The sequence below is a fragment of the Protopterus annectens genome, chromosome 4.part0, assembly GCF_019279795.1.
Source record: "Protopterus annectens isolate FY-2018-M chromosome 4.part0, PAN1.0, whole genome shotgun sequence".
Classification (NCBI taxonomy): domain Eukaryota; kingdom Metazoa; phylum Chordata; order Ceratodontiformes; family Protopteridae; genus Protopterus; species Protopterus annectens.
The window spans coordinates 615,550,245-615,577,622 of record NC_056733.1 but is presented as its reverse complement, the minus strand read 5'-3'; the positions used below and the strand labels follow the sequence as shown (position 1 = coordinate 615,577,622).

The following is a 27,378-nucleotide window of genomic DNA, read 5'->3' as shown; positions in this document are numbered from 1 at the left end:
ACCGAATGCCTTCAGGAAGACAGACTCCTCTTCAGAGGGGGCTTTGGACGGCCAGTCACCTCTTTGTTTCAAGATCTCTAGGATGTCAAAGAAAGAAACATCCTCAGAGGATGACTTGGCGGACCCCTCCGATTCCTCGAGGTCAGTATCTGATGTGAGAGACTCATCCTGGGAGTCTATGTGCTTCCTCTTGCACGTTTTTTCTTTCTAGGGGGCTCCTCAGGCAAACACTCTGAGGGACCCTCAGAAACTTGGGGACCACTCATTGGGGTACCCTGAGGCCTTGGGGCTCCGCTGTCTAAAGATAGGTGGTGATCAGAGACCCGCACCGGAGTAGTAGGGGACAGAATGACCGACCCGCATGATGTCGCTGATGATCTGGCCAGCGCACTCTGCATGGCCTCAAAGCCTGGTCCCCCTGAGTCTGAGGAGCAACCAGCCTCCGAAGCCACCACAGGAGTCGGACTTCCCAGCGCCAAAGCACCGAGAGGGAGACTAGGAACTGAGAGATGTCCCGAAGCCTCCCCCTCTGGTCCGACTGAAGAATCCAGAGTCCTGAATCCCGTGTACAGCGCCGACGGGGTCAGAGCTGACGTTGGCACCGATAAGCCAAGAGGGACCATCGGAACCGACCTGGAGACATCGCACGGAGCCAAGCACTCCGGCTCTGAAGGCTGGGATGTGCTTGGAGGAGGAAGTATCGAAGTAGGTTGCAGGATGGGCTCCAGGGCCGACTGGGACGGAGCCAAGAACAATTTTGCCAAGACCGGCGACTGAAGGAGTCTCTGCACCACTCTATCGACGTCCACATCCAATAAAGTCCTGGAGGATTTGGAGGACAGGGAGGGAGATCCAGACCTCCTCTCAGATGATACTTGTCTAATACTAGGCGATCGGCTCCGAATAGGTTCCAAAATTATTGGAGCCGACGCCGGTTCCATCACCACTGACACTTCCTACGGCCCAGAGGACGGTGGAGCTGAGGATGTCGAAGCTGATTTAGCTATTTTCTCCGGTGGCTCCGAGGAGACTGAAGGAGCCGGAGGCCTCTTTTTTGATTTCGTAGTTTTAGCTTTAGAGCTGGAAGCAGTTTCCAGACCTTCTTTGAAGGAGAGTTTCAGAAGTCCCTTCAAAATTAACTTATTCTTTCTTTCCTGAAGGACCCTAGGACTAAATGCATGACAGAAGCTGCATGACTCCTGGAGATGGATTGCTCCCAGACAATATACACAGACAGAATGTCCATCGGTAATGGACATTTTATAGCCAGACTTTGAGTATTTCTTAAAGCTCGAGGGCTTGTGCTCCTTAGAATCTTTAGACATCGTAACCAACTACCACCAATCACCAAGACAAAAAGTTACAGGTACGGAACCAACTGGAAAAACAGTCAGAGACTTACACCGCACTTACGGCGGGAAAAAACTTCCACTAACAAAAAACTCTAACGAATGATCCTCTGACACACACAAGAGCGGGGGTAGGACTAAAACCTCTAATTTAAACGGTTTTAGACAGGAAAGTTTGTAATACAGGGAAGCAAGGGGACAGACTAGGTCCTCTAACTGAAATGGGCCTAGCCCGTTGGAACAGCTAGTGGGATACCACAGAAACAATCACACACACACAACTTTTCCACAAAATAATACCAAACTAACAATAGTTATTAAAATAGCTTTTTGTTTGCAATAAATTCTCTCAAGAAGAAGAAAAAAGGGTACTTAGCCACAGCCAAGAGCGAGACCATGTCCGAGCTACACGAGCGGCAAACGAGATCTGGGGATATAGAGCAGTGCAGCATGGGATACCTTCTTAGCCCAGCCAATAGAAAGACTTCGAGCTAGAAAAGTTTTGGCTGAGTCGGAGCCGACATTCGGCTCTGAATCCACGGGTAAGAATGTAGGCGAGATTGGACTGCATAACATCTAAAGATAATACAAAAAACGAGGAACTGGAAGCTACTGATTATGGTCATGGATAGAAAGACTCAAGCAGTGAAAATGTATTTAACCCCTTTAGTTTTATATACAAGGCAGGCATATTTTTTACAGACCAGAGGAGAAGTTGTGGACAATAATTAATAAAGAGCTGAAGGAATTTATCTGGGAGGGGAAAAGTGCAAGGGTCAAGTAGGATAAGTTAATCCTTCCAATAGAACAAGGTAGTTTAAGGTTACATGATTTGAAGGGCTATTTTAGAGTTACACAATTAAGGCACATATACATAACACAAGCAGAAAGCTATAATTCAAAGTGGAAAGGGATGATAATGAAATGGGAGGAACTCAAGAAATAAGGAAAGAGTAGGATTTTGGATGCAGATCCTTAAGGAGAATAACAACCATACAGAATATTACATTCATAAAGTAGCAGAAAGTCAACACAAGAGTGGAAAAAGGAGACCTTGCTGTTAGGAACAACTGCAATTAGGGGTACAGAGAATAGGGAAGATGGGACTGGTGATTACTGCAGAGAACTAGCAAAGGAACCAATGCATTCGAAGAAAATAACTAGAGACATAACGGTAACAGAATTTGAAGAGGTGAAAAAGACATTTGGACTGCAGGCTAGAGACTGCCTTCCCCATCAAGGACTGACATCAGAGTATAGGCAAAGAGAATGGGATAGGGGAATCTTAAGTGAAAGGCCTGCGCTGGTAGAGTTTCTGTTGAATTTAGAACAGAAGCTTCTGTTTAAAAAAGGGATAATTAGTACTGCATATAAAATACTGCACAATAACTATAGGAATCACTCAGAGGAGGTTAGAAAAGATTGGGAAGAGAGACTAGATAAGCAATTTTCAAGGGAACGATGGGAGGGCGTAAGTATGGCTCTCAAGTCTTTAGCAAAGTCTATAACACTTAAGATTTTTGCTTGGAAATGTTTGTACAGGTATTTTCAAAACCCCAAGCAGACTCCAAAGAATCTGTATTCAGGTAGATGGCAAATTTTGGAGGTGTGAAGGGGAAGAAAGAGGTAACCAGGAACATATGTTTTGGGAGTGTAGTGAGTTGGCAGGCTTTAAAAATTTCCTACAGATTATTCTGTCAGAAATAAACTGGTGTAACTATGAAAATGTTTCTTTTGAGCTGGGACACAGGAACTAAATTGCTTAGACATAGTAAGGGATTGTTAAGTTTAATTCTGGTGGCTGCCAAAAAAGCAATTACTCAAAAATGAAAATCAAAGTCTAAACCAACTGTATTTGAAGTACTGGGTACTGTAACAGAGGTAAAGAACTCGAAGTGGGATCTTTAGAAAAGGGTAGGAGCAAATTACATAGAAATAAATGGACAAACTCCTTGTCTAAAGCAGAGTTTAAAATCTTAGACTTTACCTTATCAGAAAATTTCTGAGTATGTACCCAGTTATACAGTCTCAAAACAGTAGCAGTAGTAGTGGCCCTAGACACAGTATCTGTACAATCATACACACTCTTCAAAGAATGTTTTGACACCAGAGGCAGGTTAGAAATTGTAGGAGTTAGACAAGATCTACCATCTAAAGGAAGTGTGACAGAAAAATCCCATAAGCTATCAACATTTGACAGACTAAATTGGATGAAGGGAATTCTCTTATGAAATTTGTATAATACCTTACTTTCTCATCTGCATGGGAAGGGTTAGTAATAATAGGTATTTTTCCACTTTCGGGGGACTAAATCCTGAGAGTCAGAGGTATTGCATGCAGCATTTAACACTTTCTCCAAGGATGGCATAACAGAAGGAACGGGTGTAGCGTGACACAAATCCACTTGCAGAATATCGTTATATCTCCTCAATTTAAGGGGAACATCCACTTGTTCCCACAAAAATACATAATTCATCTTGGAACTCGTCTTAGAAAAGGAAAACTCCTCTAATGAAGTTGGACAGAACAAACTTTCCTCTAAATAAGAGTCTTGGCCTTGAGAAACAGACAAAGCATAAGCCCCATCTCTGTCAGAATCCTGTGACATATTTTCCTGAGGAATATGTTGACCTAGTTAGTCTTCTGGTATGGACATCTGCTCTCCACGATAGAAAGCCTGCAATAAACTCCTGGCTAAGGTAAGAAAATAATCCTTCTGAACAGACAAAATATCTTTGGATGAGTTATATCTAACATTTTGTTTTTTTTTTCTATCGACATAACTGAAAGGAAACCGACTAAGACATAGTACTTCATTCCATGTAAGAGGTCTTTTTCCCTGGACCAGCGGAGAAAAACCTTCGGGGGGAACTTCTAGACTCAAACAAGATGGTTCTCCCATGCCTGAAATGGATACTGGAATGGCCACAGGGGATGCAGCCAACCCCCAGTACATGGTGATGCAAAGGACTACACCAGAAGAACCCAAAGAAACCAATGAGCGGTCTTAGGAACAACAAATAGCCACTGCAAAGTAACCTAGCAATGGCTGGGGCACTGTCAGTTTGCAGTGTAGGCAAGGACTCCTATTCTGCAAACAGCAGGACCAGAGTAAAAAATCCATGCTCTAACCAATAAAGATGCCTGATTGCTGGTAAGTGATGCTAGGAAGAGTCAGAAGGTAAGTTGTCAGACAAGTGTTTGCAAGCAGCGCGTGCACACACACACACACACACACACACACACACACACATTAAAAACATATACAGTGCAGAAAACCCCTTTCAGAACTCTATGTCCCTTCCACAAAAAGTGCCCTGAGAGAAAAACAAGAAATGAAGTTAAGTTGTCAAGAACTGTACACAAGCATCAATCCTAAAATAAAATTCTTACCCTGAAACATACTTCCCGATGCTTAAAGATAACATATCCAAGCAAAATGTCTCAAACAGTAAAATAATAAGTTATCACAAAGTGTACAGAAGTACAAAATCACTCAAATACAGTCTGAAGTACATAAAACACTCCTCAATCTTTAAATCCTTACACTTCAGTTAAAATGTCTCAAAAGCAGTAGATTTTTCTCACAAAACAAGCCCGTGTTCAGTAATAAACCCTATTCTAAAAACAGCAGTTTCCGACAAGAAACTTCTGATCTTTGGTTTAGGATTACCTGATTTGAAGGGATATTTTAGAGCTACACAATTATGGCTCATACATAACACAAGCAAAATGTTATAATTCAAACTGGTAAGGTGTGATGAAGCAGGAGGAAGATCAAGAAATAGAGAGAGTGGGATTTTGGATGCAGATCCTCAAGAGAATAATAACAACCATGCAGAATATTATACTCATAAAGTAGCAGAAAGTATTCTAAGAATTAAGCCAACACAAAAATGGAGAACGATTTTGTCTATAGTGATGACTGCAAGTAAGGTACAGGAAATAGGCAAGAGTGAGCCAGAATTTACTGGAGAAAACTGGCAAAGGAACCAAGGTATTGGGAGCACATAACTAGACAGGGAAAGGTAACAGTGGGATGAGGCCAAGAAGTCTGGACTGCAAGTTACAGACTGTCTTCTCTATAAAGAATTGTTAGCAAAGTATAGGCAAACAGAAAATGATAGGGGGATCTAAGTGAAAGACCTGCACTGGTAGAGTTTTAATTCAATCTAGAACAGAAGTTGCAGTTAAAAATAGGCAATTAGTAGGGCATATAAAATACTGAATGATGACTATAAGAATCAATCAGAGGAGGTTAGAAAAGATTGGGAAGACAAAATGAAAAAGCAATTTACTAGAGAACAATGGGAGGACAATATGTACAGCTCCAGATTATGCAACAAAGACCACAAGGTTTAGGATCTTTGCTTGGAAGTATTTGCACAGATATTGTTATACCCCAAGCAGAATTCAAAGAGGTGTGATGGGGATGAAAGAGGTAAGTAGTAATATATTTTGGGAAAGTAATGAGATGGCAGATTTTAAAAATTCCCTACAGAGTACTCTGTCAGAAATATTGGGTGAGCAATGGCAGTAACTACGAAAATTATTCTTTTGAGCTATGACAAAAGATCTGAATTGCCTAGACACATTAAGGCTTTATTTTTTTTCTGTTGACTGCCAAAAAAAAAACACAATTACTAGTAAATGGAAATCAAAGTCTATACCAACTGTATTTATAGTACTGAATATTATAAAAGAGATAAAACAACTGGAAGAGGGATCTTTAGAAAAGGGAGGGAGAAAACTACATAGAAATAAACTGAAATTGTGAGACTAATACATGCAGAATATTGTTCATGAGGAGGAGGAGTGAGGTTTAAGGGAAGGCAGGAATTCAATAATTTATGAAATCCTGGTCTGATGATAGTTACAAAGAAGGCAGAAATATTTGATGTATTATGTATGTAAATGGGAAAAATGTAAATACGGTTTGTTTTATTTTCTGTTAACGTATGTTTGCCTATGTCTTAAATGATAATTTAATAAAGGTGTTATAAAACAAGCTTCTGATATTAATAAAAATATTAATAGTCTTCAGAAAATAAAAAACACATCAAAATATTTAAAAAGGCAATATTTTCTGTGTGGAATGGGCATTTATCTGCAGAAATAAAGCCTGTAGCCAATTGCTGCTACTGTGAAGCCACACGGCTGACTTCCCTTGAGGCAGCAAGAAGGAATTGAAGCTGTCTGCACTCTGACTGCTGATTTCCTTCCAAGGAGCTAAGCCAATAAGCACTCAGAGTGCAGGTGTGGGAGAAAGCCAGAGGTTTATTGAAGACTGGACAGTTGTTGCAACCTGGGCAAAATACAACTTAAATTGCCAAAGGCTACTGCAGTGATGAGAAATACCATTACCTGTTGTTATGGTAACTGCATTTTTCTGTAACAACCAAAATAGCTAAAGGCTATGGCAGCAGTGAGAATCATGAATGTCATGCATTTCTATACAGCAATGACATATGTTTACACATACATACGTCATTGCTGTGTGTATGTATACACATTTCAAAAACACAGACTTCTTTATGTCACTACTGCTCCCAGGGAACCCAATTCTGACATCAAAATGTATTGTACAAAAGAAAAAAAGTGTTCCTACATGAGGAAGCAACTACACAAATCAACATATCCATAATGTCAGAGCTTAACATTTATTAAACACATACCTTTTTCTTGGCTAATTCAAGCATGAGAAGGAGCCTACCTGTCAATGCAGGAGGGTACTTTGACAAATCAAATATGATCAAGTTACAGCCTATATCCATTTCACTGACAGAAAATGTTACCGAATGGGGTTATTGCAGGAAAGAATTTTTCCTTACACTTTGAGGTGCAGTGACCTCAGATGGGATCATATGTTAGGTATGCAACTCCCTGCAAAATAAGCCTTCGTAATGTTACTGACTGCAATGTCAGCCCCTTTTTAAACTACACCCAATCACTCATTTGCTTAAACATTACACATCCCACAAAAAAAGTTTGAGTAGGTGCGGTATAACTGATGTAAGCTTTTTACTTTTTTTGCTAGAAAAATTCATTATCGAATAAGGTCACTGTAAGGTGGAACTTCTCTATACCCCCCAGGTGCATATGTCCCACAGCTGGTTCATAAGTTAAACAGGTGAAGGGGTACAGTTTCCCCAAGTGGAAGCTTTGTGGGCTTTGCTTTTCACAGAAACAAAATAAATGTCTCTAAAATTTGACTGAATGCACTTCTGTCCAGTTTGTTTCAGTCAGAAATGCAGTTAGTCACATTGCATTTGCTTGTATACTGCTCAGCAATGGTCAGAAAACTCTGGTACAAAATTTTTACCTAGGACAATCATGGTAAGTTCCAGTGTCGCTTTCTCTATGGTCCTGCTTTTATACTACTTCCAAACTTCAGTCTTGCCATTCTTTGGAAGACAAAAGTTTTATTACTTTGCCAGCACTGCCCTGCCACAAAACTTGTATCAGAATACTGTAATGCTTGACATCACAAACAATGGGACACAGACCAGGGCATATGGTATAGAAGGATACCATCCTGACCACAGGCCAAGCAACCCAAGTTCAATTAGTGGCTCAGGCACTCAATGGTGCTGGCTGGGAGGATGGACAGGCCAGGCACACACACACTACCTCTATCCCTCATTGGTGGGGCAGTGGCACAGTGGAGAAGCCTCCATACAATTGCATACGAAACAAATAATACAGGGGTACATCTAATCAACACTTTTTAGCATGTCAGACAATCACTGAAATGTTCTATCTGCCACCCATTTACAAGTTCCAAAGCCAAAAAGAAAGAAAGAAATGCAGCCAAACAATATCTGCTTCCAAAAATATAACCTTTACATTAAGATCAACAGTGTTACTAAAAGACCATCAATGTTATACTGCACATTTACATTCCAAATCTAAGACTCCCTTTGCTGAAGTCTTCTCACTGAGACTTACAGTTTGTCTAGCTAGTTCTAGACTTAGTATTTCAGAATTAATTTTTAAATGATCACCTACATAACGCTACTTGTTTTCCATTTTCTAGTACTTGAGGTTTACTACCCAACAACATAACATCCAGCAAATATCTTTCAGTTATGCTTAATGTGTTAAAATTAGTTACACTAATGAAAACACAGAAGCAATAAAATTAACCTTCCCTGGCCAGATCTGTTCATATATTTCCTGGAGGTCTTGTTTAAATTGATCAAATATGGAGTATTAACAAAATCTATAACATAAACCACCTAGCATATCAGTATTACACCTCCAGCAACTTTGGTTTATGGCACTTAACATTCTGGCAAGTCTGGCTGCAGTATAAAAATTCTTTAAAAGAATGCCGATTAAAAAAATTGAGATTTTAGATTTGAGTCCTTATTTCTGGCTTACTCTTCTCTAGCCTGCCCTCTCCCAAACTACTCATAGTAAATAACACTCAATAGCTCAACACAGATCTAGCCTTTATTTTAAAGCCTCCACTATCAACCTCTTTACTTCGGCTCTATATCTTTTCTGCTCCTTAACAGTATTTTACCTCTGCTAAAGTAACTCTGTTAAACAGTAAGCTAGCCTAACATTAGCTCTCTTTTAGCATCTACTAGCATTCCTGCCCTTTCTTCCCTTCCTCCCTTCAGCATAAAGTCTAATACAGAACTGTATTGATTCACAGGCTCAGGTCTCCTACCTTATAGAAATGTTTTCTTCAGACTGCAATTCGCGAACCAGGTTCAACCTGCTCTGTTCGTCCTCGCTACACTCAAGCTCACTCTGCTCCCCTACCCTATCCCCATTTCCACCCACTCCCATTTCACTTACTTTTATTCTCACCATAGCTCCTCCCTTCATGACAACTCATCCAATCACACCCCTACACAACTTAACTCACTCCTCACCATAACTTTCCACTTACTACCTACATAGTAACTAGCTAAATAGCATCCTCATCAACCACGCCATTACTCCCAGAACGTTTTTCCTCCAACATCACTTATTTACAAAGGCAACCTCATGTTCCTTTACACAAACACCCCTCCTCCTTTTTCTACGTCGTCACTCATCTCTAATACAGTACTCCTTACTGTCTTCTCTATCCTTCTTCCTCCTACTACACCCAACATCTCTACAAAAAAACTATATTTGCTACTATCCTACATCTACAATATCTACACAGACACAATCTCCTACCAGCTTCTCTGAAGTATCCCCTAACCAATATGCAACAGACTTAACATCATGCACAAAAGTAAAAATCCTTCCCTCCATCATAACAACAAACCAGTCTCTGCTCTAAATTATCTATTCAAATCAAAAAGGAAACAGGAACCCAGTACTCTCCCACATATGTATTTTAACATATCCCAGTGTGGAGACATACATCTCAACCCAGGCCCCACCTCATCCCCTCTTAACCTCCCTAACGCCTATAAATCAATAAACTTTACAACTATTAACCGTCAAAGTATCAGAAACAAAATACCAGAATTCCATGCCTGACCAGCTCACAACAAACCTGACAGCACAGTTGCTACTGAGACATGGTTAAAACCCTACATTAAAGACACTAAATTCCTAACCTCAGGCATTGCTTGAATTAGAGCAGGCAGATCCCATAAAAAAGGTGGAGGTATCATTCTGATATACCCAAACACCTTCACTATTGTGCCATACACTACATCTATCCCACATTTTTCTGCAGCCAAAATATTAGTTTCCTTCCTAAAAATGAATAATTGCAAAAGCCTCTGTATTGTAGTAATATACATCCCTCCAGGCAATAACATCCCTATACTGGAGAAAATCCTTGCCTGGGTATCAAATAATATAACAAAATGAAACAATCATTCTGGGAGATGTCAATATTAATTGGCTAGACATCACCCACCACCATCCTGCCTCCAATATCAACCTATATAACAATATAACAAGACCTAACAAAAACAATGATAGTGGCTCAGTCTTGGACTGGATTACGGTCTCCGACCCAAATAAAACTGCATCTACAGGAACACTCTCTAATAGTATAAGTGACCAGTTACCTGCCTTCATACTATGTAAAACTACTCCAGCACTTGGCTGATATTAGTATAAGCAAACTAGATGTATCCCATTTATGCAATACCACTCTTAATAAAACTTTACAAAGCATCAACTGGAATTAATTAAAATTCCCCTTGATGAGGCTGTAGAGTTCTTTAACTTGACACTTCCAAAGATCCTAAACAATGTTGCTCCTCTCTGACAAAAGAGAGTAAAAACTAATCATGCCAACTGGCATACTAGACCCACTAAGCAACTCATGACCACCAGAGACAAAGCATGGACATTACGAAAAAAAAAAAGAATAGTTGTGTAAGAACTTACCATAACCTTAGATGTCCTTCTCTTCCATGTTGCAGCATTCATAACTGTAGGGAGGTTGCTGCCTGCAGCACCAGACATCCGGCCAGTATACCAAAGTCTTAGGAGCAGGGGTACGTGCTGTGTTGCTTCTCAGAGCCATAAACCAAAGTCAGCTATAAAAGTGACGTCTGCACCTTCCCCCTTCAGAAATGACTGGACGCATACAGTAGTACTCCTGGGGAGCAACGAAAGGAAGCTTTTCAGACCCACATATGCCACCAGGCCAAAGGAAGTCAATAAATGTATGTGCCTATTACAATGTCCTGTTTGGATGGAAAGAAAGTAGGGAAAGTCACTCCAGATGGACAAAACAGAGCCAGAGGGGACATCTAGGGATATGGTAAGTTCTTACACAACTTTTTTAAGTCCTTTTATTCTCATGTTGCAGTATTCATAATTGTAGGGAGAGTACCCAAGCTTTAGGTATGATCTTAGGAGGAAAGCAAAGGGGCCTGGTCTATGAGACCCTGCAAAACTGATCTACCAAACCCAGTTCTGGCTCTGGAAACCAACTCTAATTTGTAGTGATTGGTAAAGGTGTGGACTGAGGACCAGGTGGCCGCTTTCAGTATGGAAGTGTAGTCCACCCAGAAAACCACTAGACCAGTGAAAAAACACACTACACATATGTAAGAATGTTTTAATAAAAGACTCAGTGCCACGGCAACACAGCCTTCCAAGAGTTCATTGCATAGTTCACCCCCCTGAAAAAGGCTGTTGAAGAGGCAGGTGCCCTAGTAGAATGTGCTCTCACAATGGTAGCTAAAACCTTCCCATGAAAGGAATGACAGGCAGAGATAGCTTTAGAAATCCATGAAGATATAGTCTGTTTACAGACTGCCTTCCACAAGGTCCTTGGGTGAAAGGACACAAACAGCTGGTCAGACTTTCTAATGGATTTGGTCTTGTCCAGGTAATACCTAAGCTGCCTATGAACATCCAAGGAATGTAGAGTTCTTTCAGATGGATTTTGAGGTTGAGGGAAAAAACAGGGAAGTTAATGGCTTGATTTAAGGACAGTTCATTAACCACTTTAGGCATGAACGAGAGGTTAGTCCTTAGGGAGACTCAGTCCTTATAGAAGATGAGGTAAGGGAGGTTAGCCAACAGGACCTGGATTTCATAGACCCCTCCTGGCAGATGTCAGGGCTACCAGTAGTACTCATTTCAAAGTACACAGTTTCAGAGATGCTGAGTGAGCTGGTTCAAAAGGAGGTAGTGTGAGTTTTTCAAGAACAAAATTAAGGTCCCATGAAGGCGGTATCGGTTTTCTAGGCGGTCTAATATGGAGGACCCCTCTTAAGAATAGTTTTACCTCTAACCTGGATGCCAAAGGAGGTACCAAGGGGAGACAGGCAGAAATGACTGACAAGTGTACCTTAATAGAAGAGTAGGTCAGCCCTGAATGTAGAAGCTCACACAAGCAAGAAATGACCATAGGTACAGGAATAAGAAAGGGGTCCTGTTTTTTTCTTTTGACATCACCTGGAGAACATTTTCCATTTTGCCACATATTTTCTCCTGGTACTAGGTTTCTTGGCCTCCTGCAGGACATTGAGCATATCCTCTGAAAATAGGTGTTCGAAGGGGATCAGAACTCTATCACCCACACAGTGAGTCTGAGGTTGAGCACCTGAGAGTGTATGAGTGACCCCCTGTCTTGTGTGAGTAGGTCGAATTGGTGGGGTAACCTGTGGCGACTGCTCTTGGCTAGTAGATGAAGAAGGGGAAACCAATGCTGTTTTGGCTAAAAGGGAGTCACCAGCAAGATTTTTGGTTTGTCCCTCTGAATTTTCAAAAGGAACTTTTGAATCAGAGTGAAGGAGGGAAAGGCATAAAGATACATCCCCACCCAAGAAAAAGAGAAAGCATCCACCCTCCATGCCTGTGGATGTGTATCCCTTATGCAAAACAGAGGCATCTGCCTGTTCTGGGAGGAGGCAAACAGATCTGCCTGAGGAATACCGCACCTGTGAATGACATCCAAAAACACCTCCCTGTGAAGCATCCATTCGTGAGATGGTGAAGAGGTTTTGCTGAGAGTGTCCGCCATCACATTCTCTGCTAAAGGAATGTGCACTGCTTGCAGGTGAATGTGCAATTCTGCTGCTAGGGACCAAATCTGAATTGATAGGCTGCAGAGTGGGTAGGACCTTGTCCCCCCTGCTTTTTGATATAACAGGACTGTCATATTGTCTGTGACAACTTTTAAGGTGCCTGGTTGGAGAAATGGATGGAAGGTTTGCAAGGCTAAAAGAAGGGCCCTCATCTCTTTGATATTGATGTGGTCCCTTTGTCTGAGGGAGGACCACTCTCCCTGAACTTTGTTTTGTTTGTTGTGGGTTTGCAGGACAGCTCCCCAACATAGGTCTGAAGCATCTGTGAAGATTTGTTGTGAGGGTGTGGGGATCTACAACGATATACCCTGGTTGCCGCGTATGGCTGCAATCCACCATTGCACCTCTTTTTTCAGGCATGGGAGGAGAGGTAGAGTAGCATCCAGGGGGCGTGAATGTTGGTTCCACCGACTCCTCAGTGCCCACTGAAATGTTCTCATATGCTCTGCTAAGGGAAGCATGGGCATCAAGGATGCCATGTGGCCTAGGACCCTCAGGAATTCCCTGGCTGATAATGTTTGGAGAGAGAGGAGTGTTTGGAGGTAATGTGTGATGGTTTCCACATTCTGGCAAGGAATGAAGACTGTCATCTGGTCAGTTTTTATCCTGCACACCAAGAAAACCAGGTCTTGATTGGGTGTCAGGTGAGATTTTTCCTAGTTCACAGTGAACCCTAGGTTTGCCAGGGTATTGGACACCATGCCTAGGTGGTGACAGAGGATGTGGCAATCCTGGTGAAGTATCAAGACGTCGTCTAGGTATGGATATATTGAATGCCCTCACTCTGCAGTGGGCGATAACTTGAGCTAGGCACTTTGGGAATACTCTGGGGGCTGGGGAAATTCCAAATGGCAATTCAAAAAATTGAAAATGCAAGGAACCCATGGAAAAGCATAGGAACTTCATGTAACTAGGGTGAATAAGAATATGAAGGTAAGCATCCTTCAGATCCAGGGATACCATGAATGCTTGATTAGGAATGAGAGGTAGGAGGTGATGCAAGGTGTGCATTTTGAAGGTAGGCACCTAGAGGAATAGCTTGAGTACAGGAAAATCCAGGATTGCCTCCAAGGGCCATCCATTCTTGGAAGCAAAAACATCCTGGAGTAAAACACCTTGTTTGTCTGTTCTGGAACTGCTATTTCTATGGTGCCCTGAGCTTGAAGCTGATCCCAAAATTGGGGGGAAGAGATAAAGCTGACTTGTAGGTGGTTGGGGTATCCCCTAAAAGGGAGGAAGTGTCCACCAAGTCATAAAGTATCATTTCTGGATGATGGAAAGGACCCAAGCCTCTGAGGTAATTTTCTGCCAGGTGGGTAGGAAAAGGGTGAGGTGGAGGGATAAGGGGTTGGAGTTGGGTAAAGGGTTTGAGTCACAGTGGGGGAGCTCTGTCCTGCTCAGGCTGCCACCAAAAGGGAGTTGGAGTGGAGGCGGAAATTGTTTAGGAGTGGAGTGTCTCCTAGGTTGCCACCGTCCCTTAGCCTGTGAGGCACTGGAATGAGATGACTGCCTCCTAACAAAGGTGGTTATTTGAGGGTCATTCCTATGATACCTAGAAATAGGAGAGACTAACAAATGCTTTAGATTTTATAGCTCTTTGCCCTTTTCCTGTAGGGATTTAAGGAGCTCTGCAGAGGCTGCACGGAAAAGGGCCTTATTATCAAGAGGTGCATCTAACAATTTGGTCTGGACATCCATAGGAAGGGGCTGTAACCTCACCCAAGAATATCTTCTCAGGACAAAACCTGAGGCTGCAGATTCATAACTGCACTTTGTGGACTGCCTGGTCACCTGAGAGGTGGTAGAGAGCAGGGCATAGAGTTGTGACTTAGCAGGGGAGTCTGGCACATCTGGAATCAGTGCAGATGCTTTTGATAGGGTATCTAAAACAAACCTAGCCATGTGAGTTTGATAGTTTAGGGCTCTAATGGCTAGAGGCTGATGAAGTATATACCTTCTTCCCTAATCTATCCATAAATATGCTGTCCTTGTCAGTGGGAAACAGAGGTGGAGGGCAGCTGTCTGGATGATTTACCTGCATGACACTGCAATGACAGCAGGGTCTACAGGGGGGTTCTTGAATAGGTACTGTGTATCCTGAGGAACTTTATAAAATCTATCTGGATGTTTAACAACTGGGGGCTGAGAGTCAGAGGTCTGCGATGCAGCTAGAAAGGCAACATGAAAGACTGGAAGCAGGGGAGGAACTGTAGCTGGAGAAGGCTGGTCCATCTGCAATAATTCAAAGTATCTCTTTTTTGTTTCAGAGACATCCGAGGCCTGACATTAAAATGTTCTCTCATCAGAGAAATGGTGTCCCCAAAGGAGAATTCCTCTCCTGGAGATTCAGGACTAATAGAGTCCTCCTCCTTAAGGGTAACGAAGTCCTTGGGAGATTCTATCTTGGAGCAATAGGTAAGTGATTCATCAGAGGAAGAGAGTTCCTCTTCTGAATCCTCTAAGGCCTGCACAGATGTGGGAGTTGGTACAGGTACCTGAGACTAGAGGGCCTGGAAAAATATTTTGAGAAAAAACTTCCCATCCAGGAGCTGGTACAGCTTCTTCATGTTCCCTATGTTTTAATTTCTGTTTCCTCTTCAGAGGAGTAGAAGGATGTGCTGACTTAGAGGCCGACGCCTGGGAGGATGGAAAGGCTAGAGTAGGCCCCGCCGACATACTGAGCTGTGGTTCCCCTTCGCCATCAGAGGCTGATGGCTGATCAACCTCAGCAGATGCACTCTGTGTTTCTGCCGAACCGGCTTCTACCATGGTTCCTGGTTCTAGCTGTAAAATGGGCGTCTGATGAGAAACTGAGCTAACATCCGCCTTGACAGTCTCACTGGACTCCTGAGATGCAGGAGGGGCGTCAGGCCCAACTTTCTTGGTGGCTCGTCGGAGGTACCTACCTCACCCTCCATGCCTAACACTAGACGCTGTAGCTCTGATTTTCTAAATAATGCTTTAAGGCATCCAGACGGCTGCAGAGCATTTTAGATACAAAGGATTTGCAAATATTGCAAGACGTATGGTCATGGCCTTCACCTAAACAGAATAAGCATTTATGCATGTCCTTGTGTGGAATCTGTATTCCACGAGCACACTTCCCTTTCCTAGCTGACATGTACATTTGAAAAGCAATAATATGGAAACAAAAAACCTAAAGGGGTACTTATCTGTAACTGATGATCAAAACAATGAATGAATTGATTCCCAAACCTGGCGATCAGAGGTCCGTAGATCAATGTTGCAGAAAAGTTCTGAAGGGGGTACGTGCAGATGTCATTTTTATAGCCAACGTCGGTTTATGGCTCTGACCAGCAATGCAGTATATACCCCTGCTCCTAAGACTTTGGTATACTGGCTGGATGTCCCATGTTGTAGGCAGCAACCTACCTACAGTTATGAATACTGCAACATGAGAATAGAAGGATATCAAAGATTCCTCTGACCTCACACAATATAAACAACGCCGTAATCAAGTAAAGCGCCTGTTCATAAAAAATAAAGAACACAACTTTAGTCTATATAACCAACATAAACAAAACCCACAAAAATTCTTGAGCTCCATCAATTCTTTACTAAACCCAGGCTCTGCTAATAATCCTTGTCCAAATCCAGAGAAAATACCCACTGAAATAGCCTCACTCTTTAACTCTTATTTCATCAATACTATAGCTAATCTAACCACCACCTTTCTTCAAACCAACTCATCTCCTTCTAATCCTTCCCAGCAAAGTACCTGCAATCCCCCTTTTCTCTGCTTTCCTCTATCACCTATACCAACCACCACTATAAAAAAATCGCTTCAAACCATGCACCAACACCCCTGACAACCTACCTCCAGAATTCCTACAAATCTCTGCCAACTCTGTAGCTTATTCCATCAGCATACTTCTTAACAGATCTACTCAGGAGTCCTACGTACCCATTATTTGGAAAAAAGCATATATTCTGCCTCTTCATAAAGGAGACACCAACATGGACATTTCCAATTTTCGACCTATTGCTATCCTCTCACCCATCTCAAAAATTCCTGAAAAAATGCATTCAGACTCAACTTCTTCACTATCTGCTTCACAACTAAATCCTTTCTCCCACTCAGCACAGTTTTAGGCCAGTCACAGCACTACAACAGCTCTCATATCCTTCATGGACACAGTTAACAGAGTCTGAGATACTTTCTTGACCTCTCTAAGGCCTTTGATACAGTCTCCCACTCTCTTATTCTCAATAAACTCTCTAACATAGGCATCAAACCCCCAACCCTAGACTGGTTCTCAAACTATCTCACAAACAGGCAACAATCTACCAAGTGCCAACATTCTTTTTGTCCTTTCCTTAACACAACAGGTGTTCCTCAGGGACCCATACTAGAGCCCATTTCTTTTAGCAATTTTGTCAACAACTTCCACACCACTCTTATTCAAGGTACTGTCACCCAATATGCAGATGACTCTATCATCATCTGTGCTGCCAACTCTTCATCTGAACTACACCAACTCACCCAAAGCACCCTCACTTCAACCAAAATATGGATGACCACTAATCATCTCGCCCAAAACCCCAACAAAACTAAGCATATACTTTTTGCCCACCCCCCAAAAAAAAACATTTCCATAAACAAGAAGGAAATCACTATTCATGCTCAAAATAACACTATAATTGATACTGTACCAATTACAAAACTACTAGGTGTCATCATAGATGAAAACCTGACATTTGCCTGTGCATTCAGACCACTATCAAAAAAACACATCAAAAGCTTGGAACCCTCTATCAACACAAACATCTCCTCAAACACTCTGCAAAACTATCCCTTGCTTCTTTGTTTCTTCTACCATCTCTTCTTTACAGTGCCCCGATCTTCTTACCAATATCCAGTCCTCTCGGAAATCCAAACTCGGCTTGTGCTACAATAAAATTGCTAAATTTGTAAACAATGCAAAATATTCATCTCACCACTGTTCATCATTACACCTACTAAATTGGCTGGAACTACTACGTTATCTTACATAAATTCAATTAACCACTGTACACAAATTTATATTCAAGCCATCAAACTGCCCTGCACTTTCTTCTCTACTCACACTGTATCATTCTTAACAGACCTCAACTGCTCCTGAATGTAGAAAAATCAAACCTTTCAGCCGGTCAAATGCTATACTCCTTTACTGTTGCAGAACTATGGAATACTTTCCCACCATCAATCAGGTCTACCAGCAGTGCAGCTCTCTTTATGAAATTCCTGAGACAACACCTTCCCTCTCTATGGCAGTGCACTTGTGCAAAAACTGCACTTCCTACAATGTAAATTCCCCCTTCTACTACTACTCTCACCTTCCCTAATTACTCCTCTGTATATCCTCTGTATATCTCTGTACATTGATTTAACTGCTCTGCTAGTACTTTCTGATACACCTGTTCGCTCACACTTAAGCTTAAGACTTTATAAGCATTTAACTTTCAGACTGTGTAACAGGAACCTAAGCTACTCACACGGGTAACTTAATTATCCTAACTTGTTATATCCCAACTTGCAATTATTCTAACTGTATATACCTTCATCCTAGATAGTCTAACTTATCATCTTGCTCAGATTTTTCACCATGCCCTTTCTATTAGCAACTGCACCACTTGCACAGTATGTATTATCATGTTGTTCCATTGCACTTTATTACTGTATGTGTACTGAATCTACTGTATGTAATTTATTATATGTACTGTACATTTACATGTACTGCGTATTTTACTGTGGAGCTTTTCTCCCTGGGCCTCCACTGAAAATGGGCTCACTATGGCCCACTGGACCATCCCGGTAAACAAATGCAAATAAATAAATACATTTGGTAGCATACAGAGACTAAAATAACTTCCTCCATTCATGCGGAGTTATTGATATACCTATATCGCTTTCTCATACCAATCTAAATGTGTTGGTTTCACTTGTTTTCACTGCACAAAGTATCTTGTAAAACATACCAATAACTTTTCTCTTACGTTTTGTTCTTGACTTGTAACAAACCACCAAGCAACCTCTAACGGCCAATCTACTTTCTTGAGAATACGGTTTTCTTAAAGATGACAGCAATAAATAAAAATTTCTCTACAAATTACATTTCCCTCCTAGTTTTTATAACTTGGTCCCACGTTTCATTTTTCAATACTTAATAGTACATTCACTATTCACTACATATGTAAAGTATAACACACATTAAATGCTCCACACTTAAGTCATATGACAAGCTAAGCATACACAACCAAACCACAGTTTTTCACACTCTTAAACCTCCCTTCCATAACTGAACAGCAGCCGGTAGAAAGAAGTCATGCCCACACAGAAATTATAAAGTAGAACTGCCAGTAAGGGAATCATTAACAGCAGTGTGCTAGTAAGGATATCATTAACAGCAGTGTGCCAGTGAGTATCAGTAACAGCAGTGTGCCAGTGAGGGTATCAGTAACAGCAGTGTGCCAGTGAGGGTATCAGTAACAGCAGTGTGCCAGTGAGGGTATCAGTAACAGCAGTGTGCCAGTGAGGGTATCAGTAATAGCAGTGTGCCAGTGAGGGTATCAGTAACAGCAATGTGCCAGTGAGGGTATCAGTAACCGTAATATCAATAACAGCAGTGTGCCAGTGAAAATATCAGTAATAGCAATGTGCCAGTGAGGATATCATTAACAGCAGTGTGCCAGTTAGGATATCAGTAACAGCAGTGTGCCAGTCAATGTATCATTAACAGCAGTATGCCAGTGAGGATATCAGTTCATAGGTTCATACGCCCTGTCCATTTTTATGTGATAGTAAACGTCTTGGAGGTCTACTGAGCACATCCAAATGTCTTTCCCTAGTAACAGGAGAATAGACTGCAGTGTCACCATCCGGAACTTGTACTTCTTTACTGATTTGTTCAATCTACTGAGGTCCAAGATGGGCCTCCAGTCCCCTGTATGTTTTGGCACTAAAAATAATCTGGAGTAAGTTCCGGATCCTATTTGGTCTGCTGGTATCTACTAGGCTATCAGCCCTAGGGGCCTATACAAGCCTAGCCAAAAGGGTACCCTGGCTTTCGCCATCCAAGAAAATTATTTTCCTGTGCCCCTGTCGAGCAGAGCCACAGAGGTGATCCCCTGGGTGAATTTCCTATTTCCCATCCAATCATCAAGATTTTTCTTGAAGAGTGCTAATGAGGAGCTTTGTTTGATATAGATAGGTAGTTTGTTCCAGAGTATGGGAAGTCTCTGGAACAGGAATCTAGCCCTCCAACATGTTCTGTTTATTGTGGTGACAATGTTTAGGTCCTTAGAACGTGTAGCTCGGATGGATTGGGATTTCTTTAAGTGGAGCATGTTCAACAGCTCTGGGTTTGACATAGCTTTGTATGTTAGGCAGAGATTGCCTCTGAGTAGGCGATATGCGACAGAGTAAAGCTGGAGTTTTTTGAGACGGTCTGCATAGGGCATCTGTTTGAGGCTGGTAATCCTCTTGTGAGGAATTTCTGCAGCCTTTCCAGTTGTTCTAGATGTCTTGTGAGGTACATACCAAAAGGGGCGCTGTACTCTATAATGGGTCTAATGAGTGACGAGTACAGGGGAACATTCCTGGATGAGAAAAGTACAGTTTTGTACCTACCATAAATGTAGATGTTCGAAGATCCACATTGCTGCAGTCCTTACTTATGGGTAGTCCGCTGTCCTCGGTCGGCCCGAATACCAAAGTATTAGGCTGACGTCGGTCATGGGCGCCTAGATCTGACATCAGAGCGTCAGGGTATAAAGGCGCATGACCGACGTCATATCCTCAGTCTTTTCTTGCCCCAGATGTCAGAAGGCCAAACAAGAAAGGCCACAGCCAAAAACAGAATACCTCCCAAAAACAAGCCCAACAACAACCATCACCTAAAGCATAGCATCATGTGAAACTACAGTGGGGAAGGAGGGAGGGTAAATTGGACTGCAGCAATGTGGATCTTCGAACATCTACATTTATGGTAGGTACAAAACTGTACTATGTTCTTCATCTCACATTGCTGCAGTCCTTACTTATGGGTAGAATCCCAAAGCAACGGGAAAGGGAGGTTGGTAAAAATCATAGAGCATTAGGGGCTGCTAAAATGCCCTGTAAAATTGCAGTGGCAAATCCAGCCCTAGACTTAGAATAAAGAGGAAGGTGGTAATGTTTAGAAAAAGTATGCACTGAACTCCAAGTAGCTGCCTCCAAAATGTCTTTTGTAGCTACCCCTTAGAAAGGCCGTAGAAGTAGCAGTAGCCCTAGTGGAATGAGGCCTGATTCCAGCCGGAATCTCCTTACCATGATGGGAATAACAGAAAGAAACACAAAACCCAATCCATTTAGAAATAGTTTGTTTTGAAACAGGTTTACCCTGTGAACCCAAAGCAAAAGAAACAAACAACTGCTGAGACTGTCTGAACTCCCTGGTTCTGCTCAAATAATAACGCAACTGTCTGTGAATATCCAAAGTATGCAAAATTTTCTCCCATTTATTTTGGGGGTTTGCATAAAAAGTAGGCAAATGAATAGTTTGGTTTAAGGCCACACTAGAAACCACTTTAGGCATAAAGGAAGGATTAGTACGCAAAGATACCCTATCCTTATGAAAAATCAGGAAAGGCTCCACTGCCATGAGGGCCTGTAATTCAGAAACCCTTCTTGCAGAGGTAATGGCCAACAAAAAAGCAGTTTTCCATGACAAATACTTTAACTCGGCAGTAGCTGCAGGCTCAAAAGGTTGTAGAGTAAGTTTTTCCAACACAAAATTGAGATCCCAAGCAGGAGTAGGAGCTCATGGGGGTCTTATATTCTTTGCCGCTCTAAGAAATTGCTTAAACAAAGGATGAGAGAATAAAGGAGGGTCACAATCATAGTGAGCAGAAATGGCTGCAGCATGGACCTTTATCGAGGAGAAAGACAAACCCGTGTCCAATAACTCAGTAAGATATTGAAGAGCAACACTTAAATCAGGTTTGGAGACATCAAAGTCCTTTTCTTTGCTCCAAATAAAAAATCTCCTCCATTTATCAGAGTAAACTTTCCTGGTACTAGGCCTCCTGGCCTCAAAAATAACATTCAAAACTTGTTGTGGAAGCTGAGACCCTCCAGAGTCTAAAACAGAATATGCCAATTTTGCTTGAAAAGAGCCAACTTTCCTCCCAAAGGAGCTGCCAGGCAAGAAGAATCTGGCAGCTGAAAATGCAGGTCATTGGGCCTGTTTACGAAAGGACTGGCCCCTGCCCTCACCAGCAGAGTGAGCAGGCGAACTCCATTGTCTCGGCCTGAAGGTACCCTGAGCTCTGCCCCTACCACGTCTAGATCTACCCCTAGACTGAGAATCAGAAGAAGGGTACGTCCACCCCTTAGTAGGCCAATTTCTACTAAACTTTGGAGGTTGTACCTGCAAAAAATCTTTAACAGTCTGCATAGACTTAGCCTTGTCTTCCATTTTCTTTAAGACTGACTCCACAGGAGGACCAAACAAAACTTCAGATTGTAAAGGGGCATCCAGAATTCTAGACTTAACATGCTCAGACAAATTCTGATCCTTAAACCAGGCGTGCCTACGAATAACTGAACCAGTGGCAGCCACCCTAGAAGAAGCCTGTAAAGCATCAAAACCACATTGCAAAGAGTGCTTACCCACCTGTTCAGAAACATGCACTATATCCTGCAATTCTTTACACTCTATGCCCTCTGCCAAAGCATCCACTTTAGATCTTAGCTGAGAAAGGAGGAAATTCTGATACTTCAACATATGAAACTGGCAGTCAAATCCTCAGCCATTTTAAGCATGTGCTTTTTAGGCACAGACCCTGAAGAACCAGAACTGACACCAGAGGAAGGCAAAACAGACCTGCCCTTAGAAGGAGCCTTAGAAACAGTAACAGAAGGCCTAACCACCTTAGGCATAGAAGGGAGAATAGTAACCTGAGAGGCCCCTTCAGCCTGACCTGCCTCCTGAGAGGCCACATCATGTAAAATCAAAGTTTCCCCCTGGGACTCAACAGAAACTTCAGCCGTATCCACCTGTTCAGCTGTAGCTTCTAAAGATCCGGCGTCCGTAACGGACGAATCATCCTGCCTAGGCTTTAAAGATTTGTCTTTGCGCTTCTTAGTAGAAGCAGGCGCCGGAACATCCGACGGCATATTATAATTACACCTCTTGCCAAAGACTAACCTAGCGCAATCTAACCTCCGTTTTATAGTGCGCTTATTAAACCTAGCACAAAACCGACACCCAACTACGTCGTGCTCCGGTCCCAAACAAGGAATACAAAGCGAGTGGTAATCCCTATGCGGTATCTGTTTCCCACAAGAAATACAATTATTCACTTTTTCTGACATCCGGTAAGTAACTGAGGCAAGAAAAAACAAAAATATTCCCCAACAGGGTACTTAGCCCAACTTGGTATCGGTCTGAAACTCCGAAAACGAAAAATTTCAGAACGCCAAATGGCACTTGCAACGCTGCTTCTGCATCGGACCATGCGGCAAAAAAGACTGAGGATATGACGTCGGTCATGCGCCTTTATACCCTGACGCTCTGATGTCAGATCTAGGCGCCCATGACCGACGTCAGCCTAATACTTTGGTATTCGGGCCGACCGAGGACAGCGGACTACCCATAAGTAAGGACTGCAGCAATGTGAGATGAATAACATCCTTTTGTGATGAGGTGTGCCACGTAGAAGGATTTCCTGACTACTGCGGCGATGTGATTATCAAAGGAGAGACTACTGTCCACCTGTGTCCCAAGGTCTCTTATCACACTTTCAGTCTTAAGCAGACTACCACCTATGTGGAAGCTCATGGGTACAGAGTTTTTACCAAAAGGGATGACAATGCACTTTTTGGCATTGAGCTTGAGGCCATGGCTTTGACACTAGGCATCTGTCTCAGTGAGGTCCTTTTGTAGGATGTCAACATCGTTAGGAGTTTCAATTATGGCTCCTAGTTTGCAGTCATCTACGAACTTCATTAGTCAAAGACCTTTTGTGTTAAGTAGATACCAAACAGGAGAGGACCCAGGACTGAACCCTGTGGTACTCCACTTGTCACTGGTCTGAAATTGGATTTGAATCTGCTACTTTCACAGTGTGGGTTCTGTCAGTGAGCCAGTTGGCAACCCATCTTGTGACATTGGGATTTATACCTAGTTTAGTGAGTTTATGTATAACTCCAGAGTGGGGAATGGCGTCAAAAGCCTTGGAGAGATCTAGACATGCTGTATGAACCACATGTCCATAACAGCAGTGTGCCAGTGAAAATAACAGTAACAGCAACATGCCAGTGAAGATAACAGTAACAGTAGTAGCGTGTCAGTAAAGGTATCATTAACAGCAATATACATGTGAGGGTATCGGTAATAGCAATGTCAGCATCAAGTATAACACACATTAAATACTCCACACTTAAGTCATATGACAAGCTAAGCATATACAACCAAAGCACAGTTTTTTACACTCTTAAACCTCCCTTCCATAACTGAACACCAGCCGGAAGAAAGAAGTCATGCCCACACAGAAATTATAAAGTAGAACTGCCAGTAAGGGAATCACTAATAGCAGTGTGCCAGTAAGGATATAATTAATAGCAGTGTGCCAGTGAGAATATCGTAACAGCAGTGTGCTAGTGAGGGTATCAGTAACAGTGATGTTAATAACAGCAGTGTGCCAGTGAGGATATCATTAACAGCAGTGTGCCAGTGAGGGTATCAGTAACAGCAATGTGCCAGTGAAGGTGTCAGTAACAGTAATGTCAATAACAGCAGTGTGCCAGTGAGGACATCATTAACAGTAGTGTGCCAGTTAAGATATCAGTATCAGTAGCTTGCCAGTGAGGGTATTAGCAACAGCAATGTCAATAACAGCAGTGTGCCAGTGAGGACATCAGTAACAGCAATGTGCCAGTGAGGATATCATTAACAGCAGTGTGCCAGTGAGAGTATCAGTAACAGCAGTGTGCCAGTGAGGGCATCAGTAATAGTGTGCCATTGAAGGTATCAGTAACAGAAATGTACCAGTCAGGATATCAGTAAGAGAAGTGTACCAGTGATGGTATCATTAAAAGCAGTGTGGCAGTGAGGGTATCAGTAACAGCAATGTGCCAGTAAAGGTATCATTAACAGCAGTGTGCTAGGGAAGGTATCCGTAACAGTAGTGAACCACTGAGGATACAGTTTTAGAAATGTGCCAATGAGGGTATCAGCTACAGTAATGTGCCAGAAAAGATATCAGTAACAGCAGTTTGCCAGTGAGGGTTTCAGTAACTATGTCAGTCACAGCACTGTGTCAGTAAGGGTATCAGTAACAGTAATATCAGTAACAGTAATGAATGCGCCAGTGAGACTACCAATAATTGAAATCTGTCAGTAAGGTATCCGTAACAGCTGCACGCCAATTAGGACAAGTAACACCAGTGTGCCATTAAGGACATCAGTAACAGCACTGTGCCAGTGAAGGTGTTAGTAACTGCAATGCCAGTAGCAATAGTGTGCCAGTTAGTTTTAATATGCACACTGATCCTGTATAAGCACAAAATGAATGACCACTCACTTTACTGTACTAAAGAACAGTCCTTTCTTAGCAGCAATTAAAAACTGTAATGTTGCATTTATGATCATTTATTTAGTCTGCAAATGGCTTCAGAGTTGACAGTCTCACTCTGCCTTTGTATCACTACAAACAGCTTACATATCCCACCTGTCTTACTATTATTGCAGACAGGTTCATAGGTTCATACTAGGCTATCTGCCCTAGGGCATTTATAAGCCTAGCCAGAGTGTGTTTGGCTTTCGCCACCCATTTTAAATTAATTTTGCTATGCCCTTTTTCGAGGTTAGTATACTGTGCCTCTGTCTAACAGTGACACAGATAACTAGCATATTAATCCCATTTAATAGCAGATGAACAGAAAAAGCACTGAGTGTGACATTTGCTTCCATGGCAATCAAGACAAGGAAATATTGGCAAACATACAACAGGCACATAAATCAGGCAATTATTAAAGTGTCTCTCTCTCCAGTGGTGCAGTAGTTTATTTCCTCATGAGCTGACTTTTGTGTGGAGTCTACATGTCCTCTCTAAATCCAAATGGCTTTCCATTCCATTCCATTTCATTTCCTGGTGGCCTTCCACATAATGAAAAAAAAAACAGAACTGGTAACTGTCTTTAGATGTGTGTGTGTGTGTGTGTGTGTGTGTGTGTGTGTGTGTGTGTGTGTGTGTGTGTGTGTGTGTGTGTGTGTGTGTGTGTGTGTGTGTGTGTGTGTGTGTGTGTGTGTGTGTGTGTGTGTGTGTGTTTATGCTGTGATGTTTATTTTGTGATACTCTAGTATAGTCTGCAGCATTAGTTTCTCTGCCTTGTGCCCATTGACTGCCAGGACAAGGTCTGACTCCTTGGGATCCTGAAATGGAAAATTTTATATTGGATAATGAAACAAAAAGATGAAAGTGTATGTGCAGTGACATTTTCATATTAGCAGCAGCACCACTACCATCAGCAGTTCTGACAAGGGCCTGTTAGTGTGCTGACAGAACAGAAAATCTATGTTGTGGCATTGCAAACTAAAATTATTTATGATTCGCATACAAGTTACGTGTGCATTTGTAATGTCTCCAAAGCAAAATAAGGAAGCCATTTAAAATGCTACCTGCAGACTAAAGCACAATAGCCCTCCACCAAACAAAGTGCCAATCTGCTATGTTCACTACCACACTAAATTCCCTTTCCAGAGTTTCTAGACCATCACAGTAACCTGGCCATGACAGAGTACATGAAACATTCATTTAACAGGGGAAGATGCAATGAAACAGGAAATAAATAATTATAGAAAACAATGTGTGTATGCAAATGACAAAGTAAAACAGCTGTAATGAACTGAAACATAATAAAATAAATCCTTACCACTATGAACTTTGGTGTAAACTCTGTGAAGCTCAGAAAAGCTAACAAAGCCTGGGGGAAAAAGAAGATGAAGTAAGATGAACTGAGGAATGCAGTTAAGCAAGTAGAGTCTTCTAAACAATACAGGGTTACCTGCCAAACTTACAATTCTAGTGTCAATCAAAAAAAAGAGACAGAGAGAGACCAAATGCATTGCACATGAGACACATGAGGGCTTAGTGAAAACCAGAAATATCATGGCTTCCGGATTCTGGTTTCACTGTTTTGCAACATCTAGCTCCCAACAAGCTCACCTCAGTGTTTCAATACCAACTATCCTATGCCAGTGAGTCAGGAGTTTGAATCTCCCTGTGACTGGAATGCATAAGAGTTAAAACAATGGAAACAGAAATAGTCCCTCTGTCTAGTGCAGTGTCTCTGACAGAGCACTACTAACATGGCTTAGGGAAGGATCTCAGAGAGAATCACTGAACAGTCCTATAAATAACATCTGGGGATGGGGAGGGATGGCCAATCATGTTAGACAGCCATAAGGGTGATGACATGTAAAGTACAAGATGGGGAAATGAGAGGACATGTTGATTGGATTTGCACTGTGAGA

At 42.1% G+C, this 27,378-nt stretch overlaps 1 protein-coding gene across 7 annotated transcripts in view; it reads right to left on the bottom strand.

Annotated features, from left to right (window-relative positions):
* The window catches only part of RILPL1 (Rab interacting lysosomal protein like 1), an 877,667-nt gene that overhangs the window by 612,365 nt on the left and 237,924 nt on the right, over positions 1-27,378 (bottom strand). For 5 of the 7 annotated variants that reach the window (XM_044068562.1, XM_044068560.1, XM_044068559.1 and 2 more), the window contains exon 3: positions 26,778-26,828. The exons of the other annotated variants lie outside the window; for them this stretch is intronic. In XM_044068562.1, the coding sequence (XP_043924497.1) occupies positions 26,778-26,828 (51 nt within the window). The remainder of the gene's footprint in view (positions 1-26,777; positions 26,829-27,378) is intronic. 7 annotated transcript variants of the gene reach the window in all.